Raw genomic sequence first — 23,322 nt, 5'->3', positions numbered from 1 at the left:
CATACCCTGTATCCTGAGGCTGTGTCTCCTGGTTCTGAACTCCCCAGTCATCGGGAACATCCTCCCTGCATCTAGTCTGTCTAGTCCTGTTAGAATTTTATGAGATCTCCTCTCATTCTTCTGAACTGTAGTGAATATAGGCCTAGTCGACCCAATCTCTCCTCATACATCAATCCTGCCATCCCAGGAATCAGCCTATTAAATCTTCTTTGCACTCCCTCCATGGCAAGAACATCCTTCCTCAGATAAGGAGACCAAAACTGCACACAATGCTCCAGATGTGGTCTCACCAAGGCCCTGTATAACTGCAGTATGACATCCTTGCTCCTGTACTCAAATCCTCTTGCAATGAAGGCACCATTCGCGAATACCATTCGCCTTCCTAACTGCTTGCTGCACCTGAATGCTTGCTTTCAGCGACTGGTGTACAAGGACACTCAAGTCTCATTGCACCTCCCCCTTTCCCAATCTGTCACCATTCAGATAATCTGCCTTTCTGTTTTTACAACCAAAGTGGATAACCTTACATTTATCCACGTTATACTGCATTTGCCCACTCACCCAACTTGTCCAAATCACATTGGAGCCTCTTTGCATCCTCCTCACAGCTCACATTCCCCCCAGCTTTGTGTCGTCTACAAACCTGGAAATGTTACATTTAGTTCTCTCACCCAAGACATTAATATATATTGTGAATAGCTGGGGCCCGAGCAGTGATCCCTGCGGTACCCCACTAGTCACTGCCTGCCACCTGGAAAAAAACCTGTTTATTTCTACTTTCTGTTTCCTGTCCATCAATCAATTCTCAATCCATGCCAGTATATTACCCCCTGATCCCATGTGCTTTAATTTTGCACACTAACCTCTTATGGTGGGACCTTATCAAAAGCCTTCTGAAAATCCAAATACACCACATCCATTGGTTCTCCCTTATCTATTCTACTAGTCATACATCCTCAAAAAACTCCAGTAGATTGGTTAAGCATGATTTCCCTTTCGTAAACCCATGCTGACTTTGTCCAATCCCGTTTATGCTTTCCAGGTGTTCTGCTATCATATCCTTTATAATAGACTCCAGCATTTTCCCTAGTACTGGTGTAAGGCCAACTGGTCTGTAATTCCCTGTTTTTCTCTCCCTCCTTTTTTAAATAGTGGGGTTACATTTGCCACCCTCCAATCTGTAGGAACTGCTCCAGAGTCTATAAAATTTTGGAAGATGACCACCAATGCATCCACTATTTCCAGGGCCACTTCCTTTAGTACTCTGGATGTAGATTATCAGGCCCTGGGGATTGGTCAGCCTTTAACCCCATTAATTTCCCTAGCACTTTTTTTTTTACTAATACTGATTTCCTTCAGTTCCTACCTCTCATTAGACCCTTGGTTCCCTAAATTTCTGGGAGGTTATTTGTGTCCTCCTTTGTGAAGACAGAACCAAAGTATGTGTTTAATTGTTCTGCTATTTCTTTGTTCCCCATTATAATTTTCCCTGTTTCTGACTGTAAGGGACCTACATTTGCCTTCACTAATCTTTTTCTCCACATATTTATAGAAGCTTTTATAGTCAGTTTTTATGTTCCCTGCAAGTTTACTCTCATACACTATTTTCGCCTGCTTAATCAAACTCTTGGTCCTCCTTTGCTGAATTCTAAACTGCTCCCAATCCTCAGAATTGCTGCTTTTTCTGGCAATTTTATATGCCTCCTCTTTGGATCTAATACTACCCCTAATTTCTTTCCAGTTTTATTTTTGCACCAGACAGGAATGAATAATTGTTCTAATTCATGCACACGTTCTTTAAATATTATCCATTGTCTATCCACCATCAATCCTTTTAGTAAAGTTCCCCATCTACCATAGCCAACTCGCACCTCATACCTTGGTAGTTTCCTTTATTTAGATTCAGGACCCTAGTTTCGGATTCAACTACTTCACTTTACTTCTTAATGAAGAATTCTATCATGTTATGATCGCTCCTCCCGAAGGGACCCCGCACAACAGATTGTTAATTAATCCTTTCTCATTGCACAATACCCAGTCTAGTTCTCTAGTTGGTTCCTCAACATATTGGTCTAAGAAACAGTCATGTGCATACTCCAGGAAATCCTCCTCCACAGTATACAGTGAATGGCAGGGCCCTGGGGAGTGTTGAGCAGAGAGACCTTGGGGTGCAAGTACATAGTTCCCTGAAAGTGGCAACACAGGTAGACAGGGTGGTGAAGAAGGCGTATGGCATGCTTGCCTTCATCGGCCGAGGCATTGAGTACAAGAGTTGGGACGTCATGTTACAGTTGTACATAACGTTGGTTAGGCCGCATTTGGAGTACTGTGTGCAGTTCTAGTCGCCGCACTACAGGAAAGCTGTGATTAAGCTAGAGAAAAGATTCACAAGGATGTTGCCTGGTTTGGAGGGCTTGGGTTATAAAGGGAGATTGGATAGGCTTGCTCTGTTTTCCCTGGAGCGAAGGAGGCTGAGAGGGGACATGATAGAGGTATATAAAATTATGAGAGGCATAGATAGGGTATATAGCCAGAGTCTGTTTCCCATGGTAGGGGTGACTAATACCAGAGGGCATAGATTTAAGGTGAGAGGGAGGAGGTTTAAAGGGGATCAAAGGGGTAAATTTTTCACACAAAGAATAGTGGGTATCTGGAATGAGCTGCCAGAGGACGTGGTGGAGGCAGGAACAGTAGCAACATTTGAGCGGCATCTGTACAGGTACTTGAATGAGCAAGGCATAGAGAGAGGGATATGGAATTAATGCAGGCAGGTGGGATTCGTATAGAGAGGCATTATGGTTGGCATGGACGCGGTGGGCCGAAGGGCCTGTTTCTATGCTGTATGACTATTATTGCTAATTTGGTTTGACCAATCTTTATGCAGATTAAAGTCACCCATGATTACAGTTGTACCCTTATTGCATGCATCTCTAATTTCCTGTTTCATGCCATCCCTTACATCTCCACTACTGTTTGGGGGTCTATAGAGAACTCCCACCAATGTTTTCTGCCCTTTGGTGTTTCTTAGCTTCACCCATACAGATTCCACATCCGAGCCAATATCCTTCTTCACTATTGCATTGATTTCTTCCTTTACTAACAACGCTACTCCACCTCCTTTCCCTTTTTGCCTTTCCTTCCTAAATATTGAATACTCCTGGATGTTCAGTTCCCATCTTTGGTCATCCTGCCGCCATGTCTCCATATTCGCAACTATATCATAACCGTTTATATCTATTTGCGCTGTTAATTCATCTACCTTATTGCGACTGCTTCGCGCATTAAGGCACAATGCCTTTAGACCTGTCTTTTTAACATTATTAGTCATCTTAGCTTTATTTTGCACTATGGCCCCATTTGTTTCTCTACGTTGTTTTCTCTGCCTTCCACTTTTGCTTCTTACCTTTTCTGTCTTTCATTTCTAACCTTGTTTCCCCCTCCTCTGTCTCCCTGTTCAGATTCCCATCCCCCTGCCATTCTAGTTTAAACCCTCCCCGACAGCACTAGCAAACACCCTTCCGCCCCCCCAAGGAAATTGGTCCCGGTCCTGCCCAGATGTAACCCGTTCAGCTTGTACTGGTCTCACCTTCCTCAGAACTGGTCCCAATGTCCCAGGAATCTGAATCCCTCCCCTTACGCCATTTCTCCAGCCATGTATTCATCTGATATATCCTGCTATTTCTGCTCTGTCTAGCACATGGCACTGGTAGTAATCCTGAGATTACTACCCTTTGAGGTCCTACTTTTTAATTTATGTCCTAACTCCCTATATTCAGCTTGTAGGACCTCATCCTTTTTTTTTTTACCTATGTCGTTGGTACCGATATGTACCATGATAACTGTCTGCTCGCCCTCCCCCCTCAGAATGCCCTGCAGCCTATCTGAGACATCCTTGATCCTAGCACCAGGGAGGCAACATACCATCCTGGCATCTCTTTTGCGGCCGCAGAAATGCCTGTCTGTTCCCCTTAAGATTGAATCCCCTATCACTATAGCCCTGCCACTCTTCTTCCTTCCCTCCTCTGCAGCAGAGCCACCCATGGTGCCATGAACTTGGCTCTTGTTGCTTTCCCCTGAGTCATCTGTTAGAGAGGGGAATGGCCACAGGGGAGTCCTGCACTGTCTGCCTTCCTCTACTCTGCCTGGTGGTCACCCAATCCCTTTATGCCTTTGCAGCATTTGCCTGCAATGTGACCACCTCGCTAAACGTGCTATTCACGACGATCTCAGCATCACAGATGCTCCACAGTGAATCCACCCGCAGCTCCATATTGTGGGTAGCCAGTAGCTGCAGATGGATACGTGTAGAAAAATTCACCTGAACCTACTTGCCAATTAGCTGCTTCCCTGCGCCCACGTCACCTTTTGAAGCCCGACGTCACTTGGAATTCCACTGCCTGAAGGTCTCGAAGGTATGCCTCCCCTCAGGTCCCAGTCTCTCTGCCTTTGTTTGCACCCTTTATCTCTCTCTCTCGCTCCTCTTGGGTCTCCCAGCTGAAACAGGCGCAATGTTTGTACGTATTCTTTGTCAGTAGGGCTTGCAGTGTGGCACATTTGCGCATACCGGAAGCTACATATGTTAGTACACAGGGCCCGTTCTTTGCAGACAGAAAGAATATGTACAAACATTGCGCCTGTTTCAGCTGAACAAAATAAGTGACAGCCATTTGCTTGTTCATTCCTCAGGGCAATGCCTTGACCAATCAGAGTCAAGCTGCCTGGTTTAAATTTTAAACAAAGCTTGGTAGTTAACTGTCAGTCACCGTAAATTGGTGCATTCGCCATGGCAACACCTCTACCAATCAGAGTTCACTTGCCAACCAATCAGCACTCTCTTCTCATGCAGTATAAGTTGTGGTTTTCCCTTACATTGGTTATTCTTGTGATTGTCCTGATTGCTGAAAATAGAGACATTTGTCAAAGCTTTTCGTCTTGCACTCATCAGGCCTATTCCTCAGCATGCATGCACTCTGCATCTCTGATTCTGGCTAACTGTATATTCCTCCCCTTCCTCATCTGACAGCAGATCCTTTGAGCAATATGTTTCTGCACATAAAGTCTTCTCCTGCACCCATGTGTGTCATCATTTTTCTCTCTACCTTCAAAAGTCTCTGCTAAACTTGCCCCTCCATCTCTCATAATTTCTTTTCCACTTCCTGTCCAGACTTTCTCAGTTCCTTTAAAGCATTTTGTGACATTTGTTACATGAGAGGTGCTATATTGATGTTAAATGAACAATCAGCACATTTTGGGATGGCAAAAGGTCATCTAATTTTTGATTGGATTTTTTTTTGACATGATTGAAGTCATATGTTTGTTTATAAAGCATGGAATAAAGCTTGCCCAGTGGTTGTAGAACTGATGCAGATTGTTTATCTAGTTACCAACAACAGTTGCACTTGTAGCTAATGAAGTACCTAACTATTCACTTGATTGCTCTTCCTTCCTGGCCATAAGGTTGTGCCTGAAAGCAAGTAATCCTTGTAAGAGCTGAAAATAATATATGAATTGTTCACACTTATAGCCATGTTTGATTGTTCAGATAATCTTGCAACTAATCATATTTATCTCTCTAATTTATACCACACCTCCAATTTTCTTGTGTTTTAGGTTTTAGAGGATAATGACTATGGGCGAGCTGTAGACTGGTGGGGTCTTGGAGTTGTGATGTATGAAATGATGTGTGGCCGCCTTCCCTTCTACAATCAGGACCATGAAAAGTTGTTTGAACTCATTCTAATGGAGGAGATCAGATTTCCACGCACTTTGTCACCTGAAGCCAAATCTCTTCTTTCTGGGTTGTTGAAGAAAGATCCGAAACAAAGGTGTGTGCTGGCTTTCTCTGGGTTACAGTAGGTATATAATTATAAGCAATCCCACCAGCAATGCTTGCAAGTCTGAACAATGCCTGCACACTCAGAGGCAGAAAGCTGATGCTATCGAAGATAAATTTTAAATTTCAGTTGAGAAATTGTACATTCTCCGAGCACACAAGCTTTTGAAATGCCTCCTGTAATTTATATTTCTACAAACTTCCTTTACCAGATGTGAATATTCTCTTTCCTGTTTTGATGTATGTAACTTGCATAACTAGGTTTTTCTGGAAAAAAGTGGTATTTAAACTGAAATCTCACCTGCCTGCTTAGATGAATGCATAAGTTCTCAAGGTACTATTTAGAGAAGTGTATGGCATTTGTTCGGCATGCTGAACAACATTTTTATCCTTCAGGCAATATTGCCAAAACGGATTATCTGGTCAGTTGTTCTTTGCTGTTTTGTAGGACCTTCCTGTGTGCAAATTGACTGCCACATTTGCCTACATTACAAGTGACTACACTTGAAGTGCTTTGGGTCATCCCAAGGATTATGATAGGTGCTAAAAAAAAATTGCAAGTTCTTTCTATTAAAAAATACATACTAACACCTATGATCCGGAAACACATCATTTAATTTGTCTTAGAAATCTGCTAGTAACAAATCTAACCTTAGCTAAATATTTTCTCAGGTGTAGAATTGTGATATTTCAAATTATTCCTCTTTTACATGCTTTGTAAAAAATTCCTGATCAGGCACAATACAACGAAGCAACTATAAAATGTTGCTAATTATTTGTGCTATTATTGGTCAGTCCAGTACTTTCTCTTTTTTTAACACACGCATGCCTTTCCTGAACAAAATATCTTGCAGTAAGAAAATATTTTTTGTGTACAGTTGTAGTCTTGATTAATCAGGCTACGGTAGAAATATGACAAGTTAGTACATTTTAATATATTTTTTAAATACCAATCTTTTTTAGTTTTATTGTTCTTGGTTCCTCCATGATGTACACCACGCCTGGCCAGAAAGATTGGTAAATCCTGGCTCGTGACTATGAATCGTCCAGTCGTCGTCTTTCCCTCCCACAGGGAAGCACCTTGCTATTGTTGCCACACACATTCCCTGGTACAGTTGTCTTAGAGTTCTGCATGGTGGAATGTTTCACCCACTGATGCTGAGTGGGATTAGTTTTGGAAATTACTGAATGGCTTTACCTGCTCTTGTGGATGTAAACTAAAACCACCTCAGAAGATTAATTATCACCTGTATCCACTTGGCTTGGTTGGCAGGACTCTCACTTCTGGGGCAGCAGATTGAGAGTTCAAACTGTACGCCAGGACGTCACAGAATTGTTACAGTGCAGAAGGAGGCAATTTGGTCCATTGTGTCCACATCAGTTCTCCGAGAGAGCATTTAGTGCCGTTCCCCCACCTTCTCCCCATAGCTCTGCATGTTCTTCCTTTTTCATATAACCATCTAATTCCCTTTTGAGTGCTTAATTGAACATGCCTCCACCACACACTCAGGCAGCACATTCTAGACCTTAACCACTTGCTGCGTGAAATAGTTTTTCCTCATGTCGTTATTTCTTCTCTTATCCTTTACTTTAAATCTGTGCCCACTTGCGATCCTTCCACGAGTGTGAAGTTTTTTCCCTATCTACTCTTCCAAACCCCTCGTTATTTTGGATACCTCTATCAAATCACCTCTCAACCTTCTCTTCTCCAAGGAAACCATCCCAACTTCTCCAATCTATCTTCATAACTGAAGTTCCTCATCCCTGGAATCATTCTCGTGAATCTTTTCTGTACTCTCTCCAATGCCCTCATGTCTTTCCTAAAGAACTGGATGCAATACTCCAGCTGAAGCCGAAGTAGTATCTTATACATAACTTCCTTGCTCTTGTACTCTGTCCCTATTAATAAAGCTCAGGATACTGTATGCTTTATTAACCACTCTCTCAATTTGTCATGCAACCTTCAATGACTTGTGTGCATATACATCCAGGTCCCTGTTCCTGCAACCTCTTTGGAATTGTACCCTTTATTTTATATTGTCTCTCCATGTTCTTCCTACCAAAATGAATCAAAATGACTTGAATACTCAATTTACTATATTGTAATGCAGTACTGAAGAGTGCTATGCTCTGAGAAGTGCTATGCTTGAGACACGAATTATTAAACTGAGGTCCAATATGCCTGTTCAGATGAATTTCCAATTGCACATTTCAAAGATGAGCAGAGATTTCTCCCAGTATCCTGGTTAACTTTCCTTCCTCAGTTAATTGATACAAATCAGATTAACTGGTCATTTATCTCAATGCTAGTATAGGATGATATTGCTAATATGTTTCCATGCATCACAACAGTCATTGCACTTCAACAAAAGTAATTCATTGTAAGAAGTGATGTGAGGTGTACATATCGATGTAATTATGCTTTCATCAATATGTTGTAAGGTGTCAATGTCTAATCTGTGATACTTTAACCTGGTAGATCTAATTTGAAACTAAATGAGTTGAATTTACATCAGCCTAAATAATTTTTTTGTCTAATGCCAGCTCTACTTTTACCCATGTGTGCATGCAAATTCTTATTGGGATGTTATTTGGCTGGGAGTAATTTTGTTTCCTTGTGCCTCTGTGAAGTGCCTTGAGACATTTTTGTATGTTAGACACTATATAAATGCAAGTTGTTATATTCCACTCTAGGTTGGGTGGTGGCTATGACGATGCAAAGGAAATAATGCAAGACAAATTCTTTGCTGGAATTGAATGGCAAGATGTCTATCAGAAAAAGGTGATGAAGAAATGTTCCATTTGACCCAGTCATTCAGTTTATACCATAGATGCATAATTTATTGAACAAAATGGGCCTGAATATATCCATTTGCACTGAATAGATCTCTCAACAGCATATTCAAAATTAAGTCCTAGCTTATATGCAGGAATCACAGATGTAAACCTGCATCCTACCAATGCCCCACAGTACTATTCTGCTTAATTCTACTGTTCTGTCCTTCTCTATTCCTTCTTTCTACATCTTTTCCTGTTGTTGGCTGCTTCTTTCTCACCACACCGTTGCCTCATGCTGCTCAGGGAACGTTTAATTAGGAGGCTGGACAGTTGAGCAGGTGCTTTGCGAATGATGCTGTAAAACCAAAACAAGAAGTGTGTCTAAGGTACCACTCTAAACCACATTCTCCGAGCAAGGGTACTCTTCTTGGGTTAGAGCTGAGATACATTGTTGGAGTAGAGTGAAAGGAGCTTTACTGTATGTATAGCTGTGCTATTCCTGAGTTGGGAGTGCTTGATGCTGATATAGGTTTCTTGACATGGAAGCTGTTCTATTCCCCAGCACCAACATCCCTTCCATTGGAAGCATGAAAAACAGGAAGTCATTATGGGTTTAATAAAGCCACATCCTGTGTTACTGTGACACAGTTGTGTGACCAAATTATCACATTTTATTCCAGTATTAACAGCATTTTATATATTAGATTGTTTCTTTATGATGTAAGCATAATAAAATGACATTTTGTATAATCAACAGCTTACGCCACCATTTAAGCCTCAGGTGACATCTGAGATGGACACAAGGTACTTTGATGAAGAATTTACAGCACAGATAATAACGATCACTCCACCCGATCGAGGTATTCTACCTTATGTTTTTTTTGTATGTTTTTGAGTTTATCAGGATGAAAGGACAGAAGTGTTTTCTGATTTTGTGCATAACAATTGTAATTCCAAGATGGAAATAGCTGCTATGTGAGTTTCTCCTTGAATTGCTCAATCTAAATCCTAATTTCAGAGATTATCTGATTATTTTGAATGTGTGATTTGCGTGAATGATTGTCAAACTTTTAAAAATGTAACACTTGTCTGTAAAATTGACGAGGCTCTTGTGTTGAACAGATGGCAGTATGGAATCCATAGACAATGAGAGAAGACCACATTTCCCTCAGTTTTCTTACTCAGCCAGTGGAAGGGATTAAGAATAAAGAAAATCAGATTGGATTTTAAGGACTTCTTCTCAGAAACATGCATGAGAGGTTATCAGTCTTATCTGGTTGGTTTGGAGGTAATTTGGAAAAGAAATGTTTGCTGTTTCGACAAAATTTTCCCTTCATTTGTGATATTGATGGAAAGTTAGCCACTTTTAAAATCTGAAATACTGGCTGCGATGCAGTAACTTAACTTTAAGTGAACAATCATGATAGCATGCATTTAGAATACATGAGTATCATTTTGATTGACAGGAGAGTGGAAACTGATATTTTAAAATGAACTCTCCTTTGTTATCTCTACATATTTATGGCATGCATTGAAGGCACCCAACTTATCAAATAGATTTAAAATTCTGTTTTAGTAAAATGCTCATTGTAATTGGATTCTTGAGATTTTTTTTTAACCTGTAAAAGCTAGGTAATGATCCATCCCTGACTATTCTATTGGTAACATGTATGAAAGATCTGACTAATTTAGTAGCTAGTGCAATAAGTAAACCTCTAAGTCACAGACAATTCATTAAGCATACTGGTCCATTGTACTAATAAAGGTCAAAAGTTCTGGAATCCAACCAGAGCTTCTCCTGCAATTTGTTTACCTCTCTACAATGTGCCAACATCAAATGGCCTCAGTGAGGCACAACAACAACAGCTGCAGCAGCAGGAACTTTTGCTGTAGTTTGTGATGGAAAAAAATTGGAATCTAGAATCAGACACCTATTGAAATCTGGCACTGAAGAATATAACTTGGTTTTTTTATTTAAAAATTTTTTTTACTGACAAATACACTTTTATAATATTGTTTTGTTCTTACGTCAGTATCCGTGCCATTTCTTTGACACTTGCTGGGCATCATTGGTTGTTACTTTCACATTTTGCTAGTGTTATTTATCAGTGTTTTTAATTAGATCAATTCTGTCAATACCACATTTAGTAATTTAATGTTTGACAGTGAAAGTTGAGGAATATTTTTGTCGTTAGTTTGTTTCTGTATATTATTGTCCTGAAAGGAGCAGAAAAAAATGTCTTACTGTGTTCAAACTGTAATGAACCTGTTCAGTCATCAGTCACATTCCCTTAAGGTTGCTTACTTCCATTCTAGCTCCATTGAAACAGCTGTGTTGAGCTAGCAGTCAATACGGCATTTGTGGAGTCAGTGTTCAACAAAAAAGTGTTTAAAACACTCAGTATTTCCTGTTTCCCTCTTGGCATTTGGAGGGTCCAAGATAACAACTACCTAACTGGGTTTTGGTAGACAAAACCAGTTACCACAATTTTGTACTGTACTATAGTATTTTTACATGTATAATATACAAGTTTCCTTCAAAAATGAACAAATAAAACATATAACATCTGAAGTCTATTTTCATTGGATGTTGCAAGCTGATTATTCCTTCAGTTTAAATTAAATACTTGTGTATCTCAAATAAACTTACCAGTGGACAACTAGCTGGACATTGTTCCTAAGATCACACAGAACATTAAATCTATTTATTTTTTAAGAATAGTGATTTTTTGTCACAAAAATTTGTGAATAATCTCTTGGGTGCTATTCATAGGTTCAAACAGTAGATACCTATCTGAATTAAGAACAAATACATTGGTTAATGATGGAACAGGGAGGAAGAGATAGATAATTAGGCTCTATTAACAAAATATCCAGCAAATGTGTAACCTGCAGTTGCACCACTATTTGTAGTACGATAAAGCTATATGCTGTGCTTGATAGTATACTAATCATATTTATTAAATTCTATAGTTATCACCAGGCAGCATCCGTAATTGACCAGCCAGGATTGTCCCAATTAGTAGGGAAAAGCTCCAACATGAATGTCAATGGATATTGGTCTTGTGCCCAATATTTCAAATAATAGGAAGGAAAGAAGAATAGGAAGGGTAGTGGTGTTCCACAAGGATCACTGCTGGGACCACCTATGTTCACAATTTACATTAACAATTGGACTTTGGAATCAAAAACAGAATTTCTAAATTTGCAAATGTCACCAAATTGGGGATAGTCAATATTGAAGATGGCAACAAATTACAGAAGGACATTAATAAACTTGCAGAATGGGCAAATAATTGGGAAATGAAGTTCAACACAGAAATGTGCGGTCGTACATTTTGGTAGGAAGAATAGGGAGGTCACTTCACTTGGAAAGTGCAATTCTAAGTGGGGTAGGGGAACAAAAGGATTTCAGAGTACAAATACACCAATCTCAAAGTTACGCCACAGGTTAGCTAGGCCATTAAAAAAAAACAAGCACTGTTTTATTTCTAGAGGAATAGAACTGAAAAGTAGGGAAATAATGCTAAATCTGTATCGAACCTTGCTTAGGCCACCCTTGGAGTACTGCATGCAGTTCTGGTCACCGTATTTTATAAAAGATATAGATGCACTGGTGCAGGTTCAGAAGATTTACAAGGATGATATCAGGAAAGAAAGAACAGACTGCGTCTCTTCTCAAAAAAAAAAGGCTGAGGGGTGACTTTAAAATTCTGAAGGAGTGGATACAGAATGTTTCCACTTGTGAGGAAAAGTATAACTAGAGGCCATCAATATAAGTAGTCACCAAGAAATGCAATAGCGAATTCAGAAGAAACCTCTATACCCAAAGTGTGGTGAAAATGAGGAACTCGCTACCACAGGGAGTGGTTGAAGAGAATATTGTAGATGCATTTAAGGGGAAGCTAGACAAGCATATGAGGAAGAAGGCAATAGAGGGTTACAATGATGGATTTTAATGAGGAAAGATGGGAGGAGGCTTGAGTGGAGCATAAACAGTGGCATGGACTAGTTGGGCCTGTTTCTGTGCCATATATCTGTATACATATGTAATACTTAAATGCCCAGGTACATTGACCTTTTGCTTACATTTCCATCTGAAACTGTTTCTTTGATAACCAATGTGTTAAGTTATTGCATGGGTTAAATGCCTCTTTCCTAACGTTCTTGATTCAAGTTTTCATTACTTGAATCTTAGTCATTTTTCTTTGCTGTAAATAAATGCATGATACATATTTTTGTAAGCAACAGATTAACCTGCACCATGTAGTAGATTAGCTGTCACCATTTGGCACGTAGTTCAGGTCCAGGTGGTATGACAGATAGACAGTGTTCTCTTGAGCTGCTAGAATGTGATATCTGTTCAGCAGCCAGATGTTTGTAGTGAAGTTCAGACCATTTTATGTTAATCCAGAGTATGTGAAAGGATTCAACTCGAACAACCATACAATAGAACACAATGCTTTGCATACCATTTAAGTGCTCTACCATGTACTTCATTACAATGTGCTTTCTGTATTGTAAAATTAGTGCACCTTCTCTTGATTTTTTGGGTTTGTCCAGATGAGTAAAACAATCTTTAATTAAACTAGGCCAAACATGTCATATAAATATAATATATATATCCATAATTGGATGGGTGAAATTCATAAGCTAAATAATACTGTATATCTTAACTTCTACTTATGCCATTTAACTCCCCCTCTCCAATTTAGTCCCAGACTTCAGCACCTGACTCAATCATTAACTAGGATAGGCCTTTCCTACTGTTGCAGCCTTACTCAGATGTGGAATTTGCTGCATAGGTTATGCCAGCTGTAAGTCATCATCCAATTGGCCTGTGCCACAATGCTAACACCAACAACAGTATCTGACTCTTAATAGGCAGACCTATGTTGCTACACACCTTTAGAAAGATTCTCTAGTAACTCTTATGCACGATATACCTTGATAGCTGAATGAGTTTAGACAGTGAGTAGCTCAGCTATGTAGGCTGGGGAAATGCCAGGCTCAATATCGGATCTGTACTGAGTTAACTGACATCGATATAGGGACATTACAATTGGTCTCAGTACGTCCTACTTCTGATATTTACTGCTCCTTGCTTGGCTGAGGATTGGATTGGGCCTAGCTGAGATGTCCTTTTTGATTGTAAGCTTTGTTCAGAAGGTTGTCAAATAACCACTTGGATGAGGTACTAGAGGTACTTTATTAGAGTAGGGGTGGGTTGCCACATTTGAGATTTCATTTTACTTAATCTTTTAGGTATGTGCCCTTTCCTACCAGGTAGAACATCCATTCATAATTATGCCTGTGAAATGAGTATCTACAGTTGCTCCTAATGCTAAGTAATGTTAATGGAAATTTGTGAAAAGGACACAGCAATTTTAAAGTAAATGTATTTTGGTCTCATAGAAACATAGAAAATAGGAGTTGGCCATTCGGCCCTTCAAGCCTGCTCTGCCATTCATGGCTGATCATCCAACTCAGTAACCTGTTCCTGCTTTCGCCCCATACCCTTAGACCCAAGAGCTATATCTAACTCCTTGAAAACCTACAACGTTTTGGTCTCAACTGCTTTCTATGGTAGCGAATTCCACAGGCTCACCACTCTGAGTGAAGAAATTTCTCCTCGGCTCAGTCTTGAAAGGTTTACCCTGTATCCTTAGACTATGACCCCTGGTTCTGGACTCCTCCACCATTGGGAACATCCTTCCTGCATCTACCCTGTCAAGTCCTGTTAGAATTTTATAGGTTTCTAATGAAAGCCCCCCCCCACCACCACCTCACTCTTCTGAACACCAGCAAATAGGGCGGTGCAGTGGTTAGTACCGCAGCCTCACAGCTCCAGTGACCCGGTTCGATTCTGGGTACTACCTGTGCGGAGTTTGCAAGTTCTCCCTGTGACCGCATGGGTTTTCGCCAGGTGCTCCGGTTTCCTCCCACAGCCAAAGACTTGCAGGTTGATAGGTAAATTGGCCCTAGTACAGGTAGGTGGTAGGGGAATTGAGGGATGGTGGGGATGTGGTAGGAATATGGGATTAATGTAGGATTAGTATAAATGGGTGATGGATTGTCAGCACAGACTCAGTGGGGCAAAGGGTCCGTTTCAGTGCTGTATCTCTAAATAAATTATCCTAACTGACTCAAATCTCTCCTCATACGTCAATCCCACCATTCCAGGAATCAGTCTGGTAAACTTTGCTGAACACCCTTCCTCAGATAAAGGAGACCAAAACTGTACACAATATTCCAGGTGTGGCCTCACCACAGCTCTATGTAATTGCAGCAGGACATACCTGCTCCTGTACTCAAATCCTCTCCCTATGAAGGTCAACATACTATTTGCCTTTTTTAGCACCTGTTGGACCTGCATGCTTACCTTCAGCGACTGGTGGCTAAGAACACCCAGGTCTCTCTGCATATTCCCCTCTTACAGGTTTTGATAGAGTAAATAAACTTTCCACTGGCAAGATGGTCAGTAACTAAAAGACACAGACTTAAGGTAAGTGCGATAAGGAGAAACTGTTCGATGCATTGGGTTATGATCTGGAATGCACTGTGAAAAGGTGGTAAAAGCAGATTGAATGATTACTTTGTGAAGGGGAGAAAATTGCAGGCTTAAAAAGGGCAAGAATAGAGGAATGGGACTAATTGGATACATCTGCCAAAGAGCAGGCAGAGGTATGATGGATCAAATAAGCTCTTTGTTTACACAATACCTAACAGATATGTAGTATAAGACTGGCACATCCAGTCACTAATGGTCAGTTGCACCCTTGCAGGCACACTGCAGTGCAGATTGAGAGATGCTACTATGAAGTAACATTAAGAGTAAACCCTTATTACAACTAACTCATCCAGCACCCACCTCTTTCAGCAGTCATCAAATAGGATTGTGGACTGGCTGTCCTATTACTTAACAGATTCATACTAACTTGGGCTTCCTAATTACTTTTACCTGTAACATTTTAGACCTTCCCCACCCCTCAAACTATTCTTGAAAAGGCTACCAATGAACTGAAATACCTTCTACACCTAAGGCTGTATAAAAAAAAAAACTTCTCTATTCTAATAATTTCCTATGGGTCTCTGTAGCCTTTGCATTTTCAAACAATCTTCTGCTCCCTACGCATTTAAATATGTATCTGAAGTGGAAAACTGGGTGTCAACAGCACACATCCATTTGGGTCAGTTTTGCACCCGTTTCAAACTGTGCCAATGCCAGAAGTTCTTGGGTCATGTTTCTGTACATTTGTTATAGTGAACTGAAAAGTGCACATTGAAATTCTCACTACCACTCAGCAGGATTTAGTGAGATCTAAAAATAAATCTTTACTGATGGTTATAATCGAATTCAGTGGAGATCTTAGCAAAATGTATTTGCTTCAAAGCCAAAATTCAATTATATGTTAACATAGAATCACATTTTATTGGTATGGTTAGAGATTTTTTTTTGGTGGGGGGGGAGAAAGAGAAGGAGGGAGGTGGGGAAATATACCATTCCCATGACAGCTATGGAACTTGGACATCAAAAAACCTAAATCTGAATCTGGAGGGCTGTTGTGCCCATAACAGCATTTCACCATCTGGTACACATACAGCTCTCCAGTCTGAAATTGGCATTGAATAGCAGCATTGAAGTTTGAGAATTCAACTCACATAGGGGCTCAGCTTCATTTCCCACCATAATTCAAATCTGGAACCCAACAGTAGGAAAAAACACAAGAACCACAAAGCCACCTGTGCTCACGTTAATAAATTTAATAAACTACAAACTGTCTTTGTAATTAAATTTCTTTTCACAAAACAAAATATGTTTGAAGCTTGATATGCTTACATAACCCAACTGAAAATCAACTCCATCCAGCCATTATGTAGGCAACAATTTACTGCCATCCATATTCAATGCAAGATGAAAATGTTTTGTGAAGTATGGTAGGTATCCTCTTATCACTACCCATTTACATAGATGACTGCACATAAAATAGTCAACTTTGTCCTTGATTGATGGGATGCAGTTATCAGACTGGGGAAGGCTAGAGGAAGCAAGAAACCAGTAGTAATTTACTAGTCTGAACCTCTTCAGGATCCTGCTATAATTAAGTGATGCACAGGTCCACTTTGGTCAAAACAGTAGGGCTCTTGGACTGCGTGCTGCATTTGTACTGAAACAAAACTGCCACAGAATATACTGGGGACCAGCCATGTTTTTGTTCCTATCCAGACACAATATTTCGTTCAGAAACTCTGCATAAAAGCAGTTGTGAATGACTGACAGATTGAATCATTCTTTGTCTTGCAGAAGTGGGAACATGTGTCAGCTGTCACTGCATCTGCTCAGTAGTTGTGGTGGGCTTGAACACTGAACAAACAGATTGCAAGTCCTACTTCTAAAAATCCTTAAATTTTAATAAGGGGTACATTTAAAAAAAGTTACAATTTTCCATAACACCAGCAAACTTAAAGCTAAGCTGCAAAAAACAAACAATTATTCACTTGTCTAGGTGAATAGTTTACCAAAACTTTTACATCTGTATCAATATAATAACCCACTTCATAAGACTGGCTTATAGTGGAACAGAAAGCTCAGAGGTATTGTTCTGCAATTTAAAGTCAGATATAACACTATTCCATCAAGAAAGGGTCAGCCACCAGCTTTATACCACAATCATTTTAAGTCTTTTAAAAGCAAACAAAAGAACCACAATTTATTGAAATTAACTCATTAGCTTATGAAATCCAGTTCAATTTAAAATGTGCACCTTTACAATAGTATACTCAATTCATATGTTATTTCACGATCAAACCCATTCAAAGCAGAATAGCCTTATAAAAAAGGGACCTTGTGTTTCTGGAAAGTTGAAACATGACATTTGAAATAAATATTTTCTTGTAATTTGTGTATTAGTGACATAGAACCACTAGCCATCTCTATTGCAGCTGTTGTCTTCAGGTTTAGATGTGTTTATTGCCTTAGTTATTACTGATCAATAATTGAAAAATCTTCCAGCACTTTGACAATATTTATTCATTGCATCTTGTCCAAAGGTTTCAATTGAGCAATATCAAGATGAACTGCATCACTTTACAGAGCTGTACAATAAAACTATTCCTATCTTGCTAATCAGGAATTTATGCTCATGTTAAAGGTATAATCTATTCTGTTGGCAAGTACAACTCTGCTACCTCAGCCAGAGTTGGTACATAGAGCAGAGATTAAAGGGTTATGAAGATATGCCAAAACAAAAACAAATTAGAGCAAAAAGATGCATCCATAGGATTCATTTGGTAGCTACATTGTTAAAAGTACTAAATCTTTGCTCGGGTTTTGGGGAGTTTAGGACAATAAAAGAGCAGGAACGTAAAAGTGATGAGCAATCCTTTGTATTAAACTCTGTTCCTTTTGGCAAGATGTACACTTAATGGTATTAACGTCCATAATCTGATACATGCTCCAAGGGTATTTTTACAGGCAACACAAACAAATAGAAACACTTCAGAGTCAGAGTTTTACAGCACAGAAACATGCCCTTCGGTTCAACGTGCCTGCACCAACAAGCACCCGTCCAAAACTAATCCCACTTCCCCACACTGGCCCATAGCCTTGTATGTTATGCCTTTTCAAGTGCTCATCTAAATACTTAAATGTCATGAGTGTTCCTGCCTCTACCACCCCTTCAGGCAATGTGTTACAGATTCCAACCACCCTCTGGGTGAAAACATTTTTCCCTCAACTCCTCTAAACCTCCTGCCCTTTTCCTTAAATCTATGCCCCTTAGTTATTGACCTCTCCGCCAAGGGAAAAAGTTTCTTCCGATTTATCCTATCAATGCCCCTCAATTTTGTATACTTCAAATCAGGCCCCCCCCTTAGCCTTCTCCACTCCAAGGAAAACCACCCCAGCCTATCCAGTCTCTCTTCATAGCTTAAATGCTCCATCCCAGGCAACATTCTGGTGAATTTCCTCTGCACCCTCTCCATTGCAATCACATCCTTCGTATAGTGTGGTGCCCAGAACTGTACACAGTACTCCAGCTGTGGCCTAACCAGCATTTTATACAGCTCCATCATAACCTCCCTGCTCTTATATTCTATGCCTCGGCTAATAAAGGCAAGTATCCCGTATGCCTTCCTGACCACCTTATCTACCGGTGCTGCTGCCTTCAGTGATCTATGGACAAGTACACCAAAGTCCCTCTGTACTTCCTAGGGTTCTACCATCCATTGTATACTCCCTTGCCTTGTTCGTCCTCCCAAAGTGCATCACCTCACACTTCAGGATTAAACTCAGTTTGCCAGTTCCACCCATCTTACAACCCTCTATATCGTCCTGTAATCTAAGGCCTTCCTCCTCACTATTTATGACACCAGTTTTCATGTCTGTGAACTTACTGATCATATTTCCTATATTAATGTCTAAATCATTAACGTACATTACAAACAGTAAGGGTCCCAGCACCAATCCCTGCAGTACCCCACTGGTCAGACCTCCACTCGCAAAAATAACCTACCATAATCCTCTGCCTCCTTCGCTAAGCCAATTTTGAATCCAATTTGCCAAATTGTCCTGGATCCCATGGGCTCTTACTTTCTTTAACCAATCTCCCATGCAGGACCTTACCAAAAGCCTTACTGAGTTCCATGTAGACTACATCAACTGCTTTACCCTCATCTACACCTCTAGTCACCTCCTCGATAAATTAAATCAAATTTGTTAGACACGATATCCCGACAAAGCTATGCTGACTGTCCCTGATCAATCCCTGCCTCTCCAAGTGGAGATTAATCCTGTCCCTCAGAATTTTTTTCTAATAGTTTCCCTACCACAGATGTTAGACTCACAGGCCTATAATTACCTGGTTTATCCTGGCTACCCTTCTTGACTAATGGTACCACATTTGCTGTCCTCCACTCCTCTGGCACCTCTCCTGTGGCCAGGGAGGTGCTGAAAATCTGTCAGAGCCCCTATCTCCTCCCTTGCCTCACATAGCAGCCTGGGATACATCTCATCTGGGCCTGGGGATTTATCCACTTTTAAGCCTGCTAATACTTCCTCCTTTTCAATGCTACTTTCTTAAAAAAAACCCAAGCAAGGAGAGCAGAGGTTTGATGCCTTCCGTGTCAGTAAGCAGCTGAATTACCTTATTTTACAGTAATTAAGCTCCTATCTGTAATATATTAAAATTCGACATAAGCTACATGCACTGAATACTGCTTTGTAAACATTTCCCAGCGATTACCATGTTAAAATAGCTAAGATTCTAGCAGTTTCTTAAGTGTTTTCCAAAATTACCAAGTTGTAGGACAAATTTAAAAACCTTTTAGTTCAACAATTTGTTGTTCTATAGTGCCTTTAATGTAGTAAAAGCATGCCAAGGTTCCTGTGAAACACATCATACAAAATCTGACATCAAGCCACAGATTTTAGGACAAGTGACCAAAAGCTTGGTCAAAGAGGTAGCTTTTAAAGGGCAACTTAAGAGAAAAGAGGTATAGAAGTTTAGGAGGGGATTCCAAACTCAGGGCACAGATATCTGAAAAGACAGCCACCAATGGTGAGGCAAAGGGCACAGGTTGCACAAGAGACAAAAGTTGGAGAATGCATAATTCTTGGAAGCTTAGGGGTCAGAGGAAATCAGAGATAGAGAGGGGGCTTGGCCATACAGGGACACTAAAACAAGGATAAAAACTTGAAAATTGACAAGTTGCTTAACTGGAAGCCAATATAGGTCAATGAGCATAGATGGTGGGTGAATAGGACTCAGCAGCAAATTAGCTGAGGCAGGGCAGAGATGGGCAATATTATGGTGGTGGAAGTAGACAGTCTTGGTAATGGAGATATTGGGTCAGAAGCTGAGCTCAGGATCAAATAGGATACAGAGGTTGTGAACAGTGTGGTCCAGCAAACAGGGGCCAGGCAGTGGGCTGGAGTCACTGACCAGGGAACGGAGTTTGCAGCCTTCATTTTTATTTATTTATTTTTTTGGAGTGGCAGTTTGTAAATCAAAGATGTCCTGATTACATTCCAGTTATAGCTTCTGTTTTGTGCTCTTTTTAAAAAAAACTTCAGAAAGTGTTTTTTTTGGGGGGGGGGGGGGGGGCAGGGAGAAATATGCCTTCAGTTAAACAGCCATGTGTAACACAATAGAACAAGATTAGTATAATTGATATAGATTAGTTCACTCCTTAGGCATTATCAAATGAATCCAGAACAATTGCAGGATGAAAACCATTTTTCAGGAATGACAGTTAGGCTGCTATTTATTTGAAGATATCAGGCAAATATATTTTAGGTCCAGGAAGTAAGGAAAATATGTTTCGAGAGAGAGAGTGTCTGGTTTGCACTTTTCTAATCAAGGATATGCCATTGATATCCAACATGGTTCTTTCACCCAAGTTTTTAAACCAAGTGTGAATCAGGAATCTAGAATGAATCTTTAAGAAAAAAGTTGGTAATGACACGTAACCACTAATTGTTGACCCAAATAAGTGTTGAGAAACTGCATGTTCATTGCTTTGAACCAAAAGGTAGGTAGGTAGTTGATTTACTCTTTTTGGCAAAAGGGAGGAGGCGGCTCTAATTTTAGCAATTAAATAAAATCTATTTTCACTTGGTCATACAATGCAAGAATATAGGCTTAGGAGGGTATTTAAAAGGATGGGCTTGAACAGGTTAACTAACTAATCAACTGGCTGCCGGGGGAGGATGACAGTTGATAATTTTGTTCTTGCAGGCTAGGGAAGGGATGGCCATTGACAGCATTATTTTTCACTTCAAGATGTCAGAACTCATGTTGAAATATCAAATATAATCTTTAGTAAAGTGTGCTAGGTTAGATTTTAATAAGTTTGTTAGATTACAATTTTATTTCTCCTTTAGGAGTGGAGAATGATGTTTAAGTTAAGATTTCTTTTCAGTCAGAATGTTTTAGTTTCAAGGTCTCCATTAACTGCAGAAACAAGGGAAGCTTGTAGAAAGGCTAAAAACAAAGACAAAAGATTGAGGCATTGTCTGTGCGTGGACATGTATGTCTCATGATTGGTTAAATAGAGGGCATGAGATATATAACTGGATGAATTTTCCTGCAATGTGTTTCTGGATTATAACTATATGGGCTTGGGATAGAGGATTCAACAGTGGGCACCAGGTGGGTGGACAAAGACAAATTGTAGGGAGTATGAGGGACAGTCACAGCTCCACCCAAGGTCCAATGAGGTAACAACTTGTTCCTTGTAAATTGCTGCTCAAATACTGCATGTATTAATTTGTGCTTTAAAAAACTTACCAATACAGACAGCTTTGAACTATTAGAATCACAAAAGATTAACCCAAAGATTATAAAAGATTGTAAGTCAATGGTCAAGATTCATATTTGAACCAACCAAGCTTTGACAGTTAAAGGCAAGAGCAATCTTAACATTAAAATATGAACTCATTTCAATGAAATATCAGCAGCTAGATTTTGAATAAATCAGGCTAAAAAGCACAAGGACTTGAGTGCCAGTGTGTTCAGGTCAGTTACCTTAAAAAAAAACAAAATGCAAAAATGGCAGTTTCCCTTCAAATTAAAACAAAGAATTAAAGCAGTAATTGGTGACTATGCTAGTTTTATCAAGTTAATTTGTGAGCAGCTTTGCCAGTATTTACAAATTTTACCCTAAATATTGCAAGATTCCAGACATTAGTTTGGATTCCCCACCCTTTGATATTTGAATGATTACTGATGACAAAACAGTAAGAAGCATAAATGACTAAATCCATTTAAAATTAAATGGAGGCAAGTAGCCCTAACCTTACCAAGAGTTATAACTTTAATCTGATTCCACTTCCAGTAATACAGAAACAAATACCTGAAATTTCAGTAAATTGTAGTACCATTGGCTGTGAAATACTTTGGGACATTGAGCTCATGAAAGGAATTGTTCGACTAGTGTTATAGTGTTAACGAACAAAATTAATATGAACCCAGTTTAAAAAGACAGTAGCTTGCTATGTAGCTCAGCAGTACACTCTAGTGGCAGGACAAATGTACAGTCCAAAAAGTAGTGACTTACATTTAAGGGGAAGCTAGATAAACATGAAGGAAGGGAGAACAGGTTATGTTGATGGGGTGAGGAGGAGAAAAGGATGGGTAGGAGGCAGCTCATGTGGAGCATAAACATGAATCAGTTTGGTCAATTGGCCTGTTTCTATACTGTACATTTTACATAAATGGCTTTAGTTAAGGTAGATAGAAAGCCACAAGTTCTAAATGCATAGTGTAAATAGTTACATCTGTTTATTAAGCTAGTCATTTATAGATTATAGTCATAAGCAAAAATAAAATTTACAATCCACATAGTCTTCCAAGTGCCAGTTTGGTTCAGTAAGTAGCACTCTTACCTCAGTCAGAACATGGGTTTGAGCCCATTAAGGATATCCAGCATTAATCAGAGGTGTTATCTTTTGGATAGATGCTAAACTTAGGCCCATCTACCTGTTCAGGTGAATGTAAAAGATCCAAGGATGCTAGAGAAAGGATTTCACCCAGTGCCCATCATTCTTTTCTCAAAGTCCTTAATCTCATTTGCTGTTTGTGGGATCTTTGACAACCAGCTGCCATATTTACCTTTACAAACAATTATACTTCAGATTCCATCATTTGTAGTAGAGACAGGGTCATGAGGCACATTTGATCCATTTTATGCCAAAAATGGAAGACCTGCAT

The 23,322-nt window shown here is 39.8% G+C and overlaps 1 protein-coding gene across 6 annotated transcripts in view; it reads left to right on the top strand.

Annotated features, from left to right (window-relative positions):
* The window catches only part of akt1 (v-akt murine thymoma viral oncogene homolog 1), a 94,862-nt gene extending 83,679 nt beyond the window's left edge, over positions 1-11,183 (top strand). For all 6 annotated transcript variants that reach the window (XM_068039045.1, XM_068039046.1, XM_068039044.1 and 3 more), the window contains 4 exons: positions 5,611-5,825; positions 8,528-8,615; positions 9,369-9,471; positions 9,734-11,183. In XM_068039045.1, the coding sequence (XP_067895146.1) occupies positions 5,611-5,825; positions 8,528-8,615; positions 9,369-9,471; positions 9,734-9,813 (486 nt within the window). In that variant the 3' untranslated portion in view covers positions 9,814-11,183. The remainder of the gene's footprint in view (positions 1-5,610; positions 5,826-8,527; positions 8,616-9,368; positions 9,472-9,733) is intronic.
* The last annotated feature ends 12,139 nt before the right edge of the window (positions 11,184-23,322 follow it).

This window comes from Heterodontus francisci, chromosome 9 (assembly GCF_036365525.1).
Source record: "Heterodontus francisci isolate sHetFra1 chromosome 9, sHetFra1.hap1, whole genome shotgun sequence".
NCBI lineage: Eukaryota > Metazoa > Chordata > Chondrichthyes > Heterodontiformes > Heterodontidae > Heterodontus > Heterodontus francisci.
The sequence above is the reverse complement of the archived record's forward strand: the minus strand, read 5'-3'. Positions and strand labels throughout refer to the sequence as shown.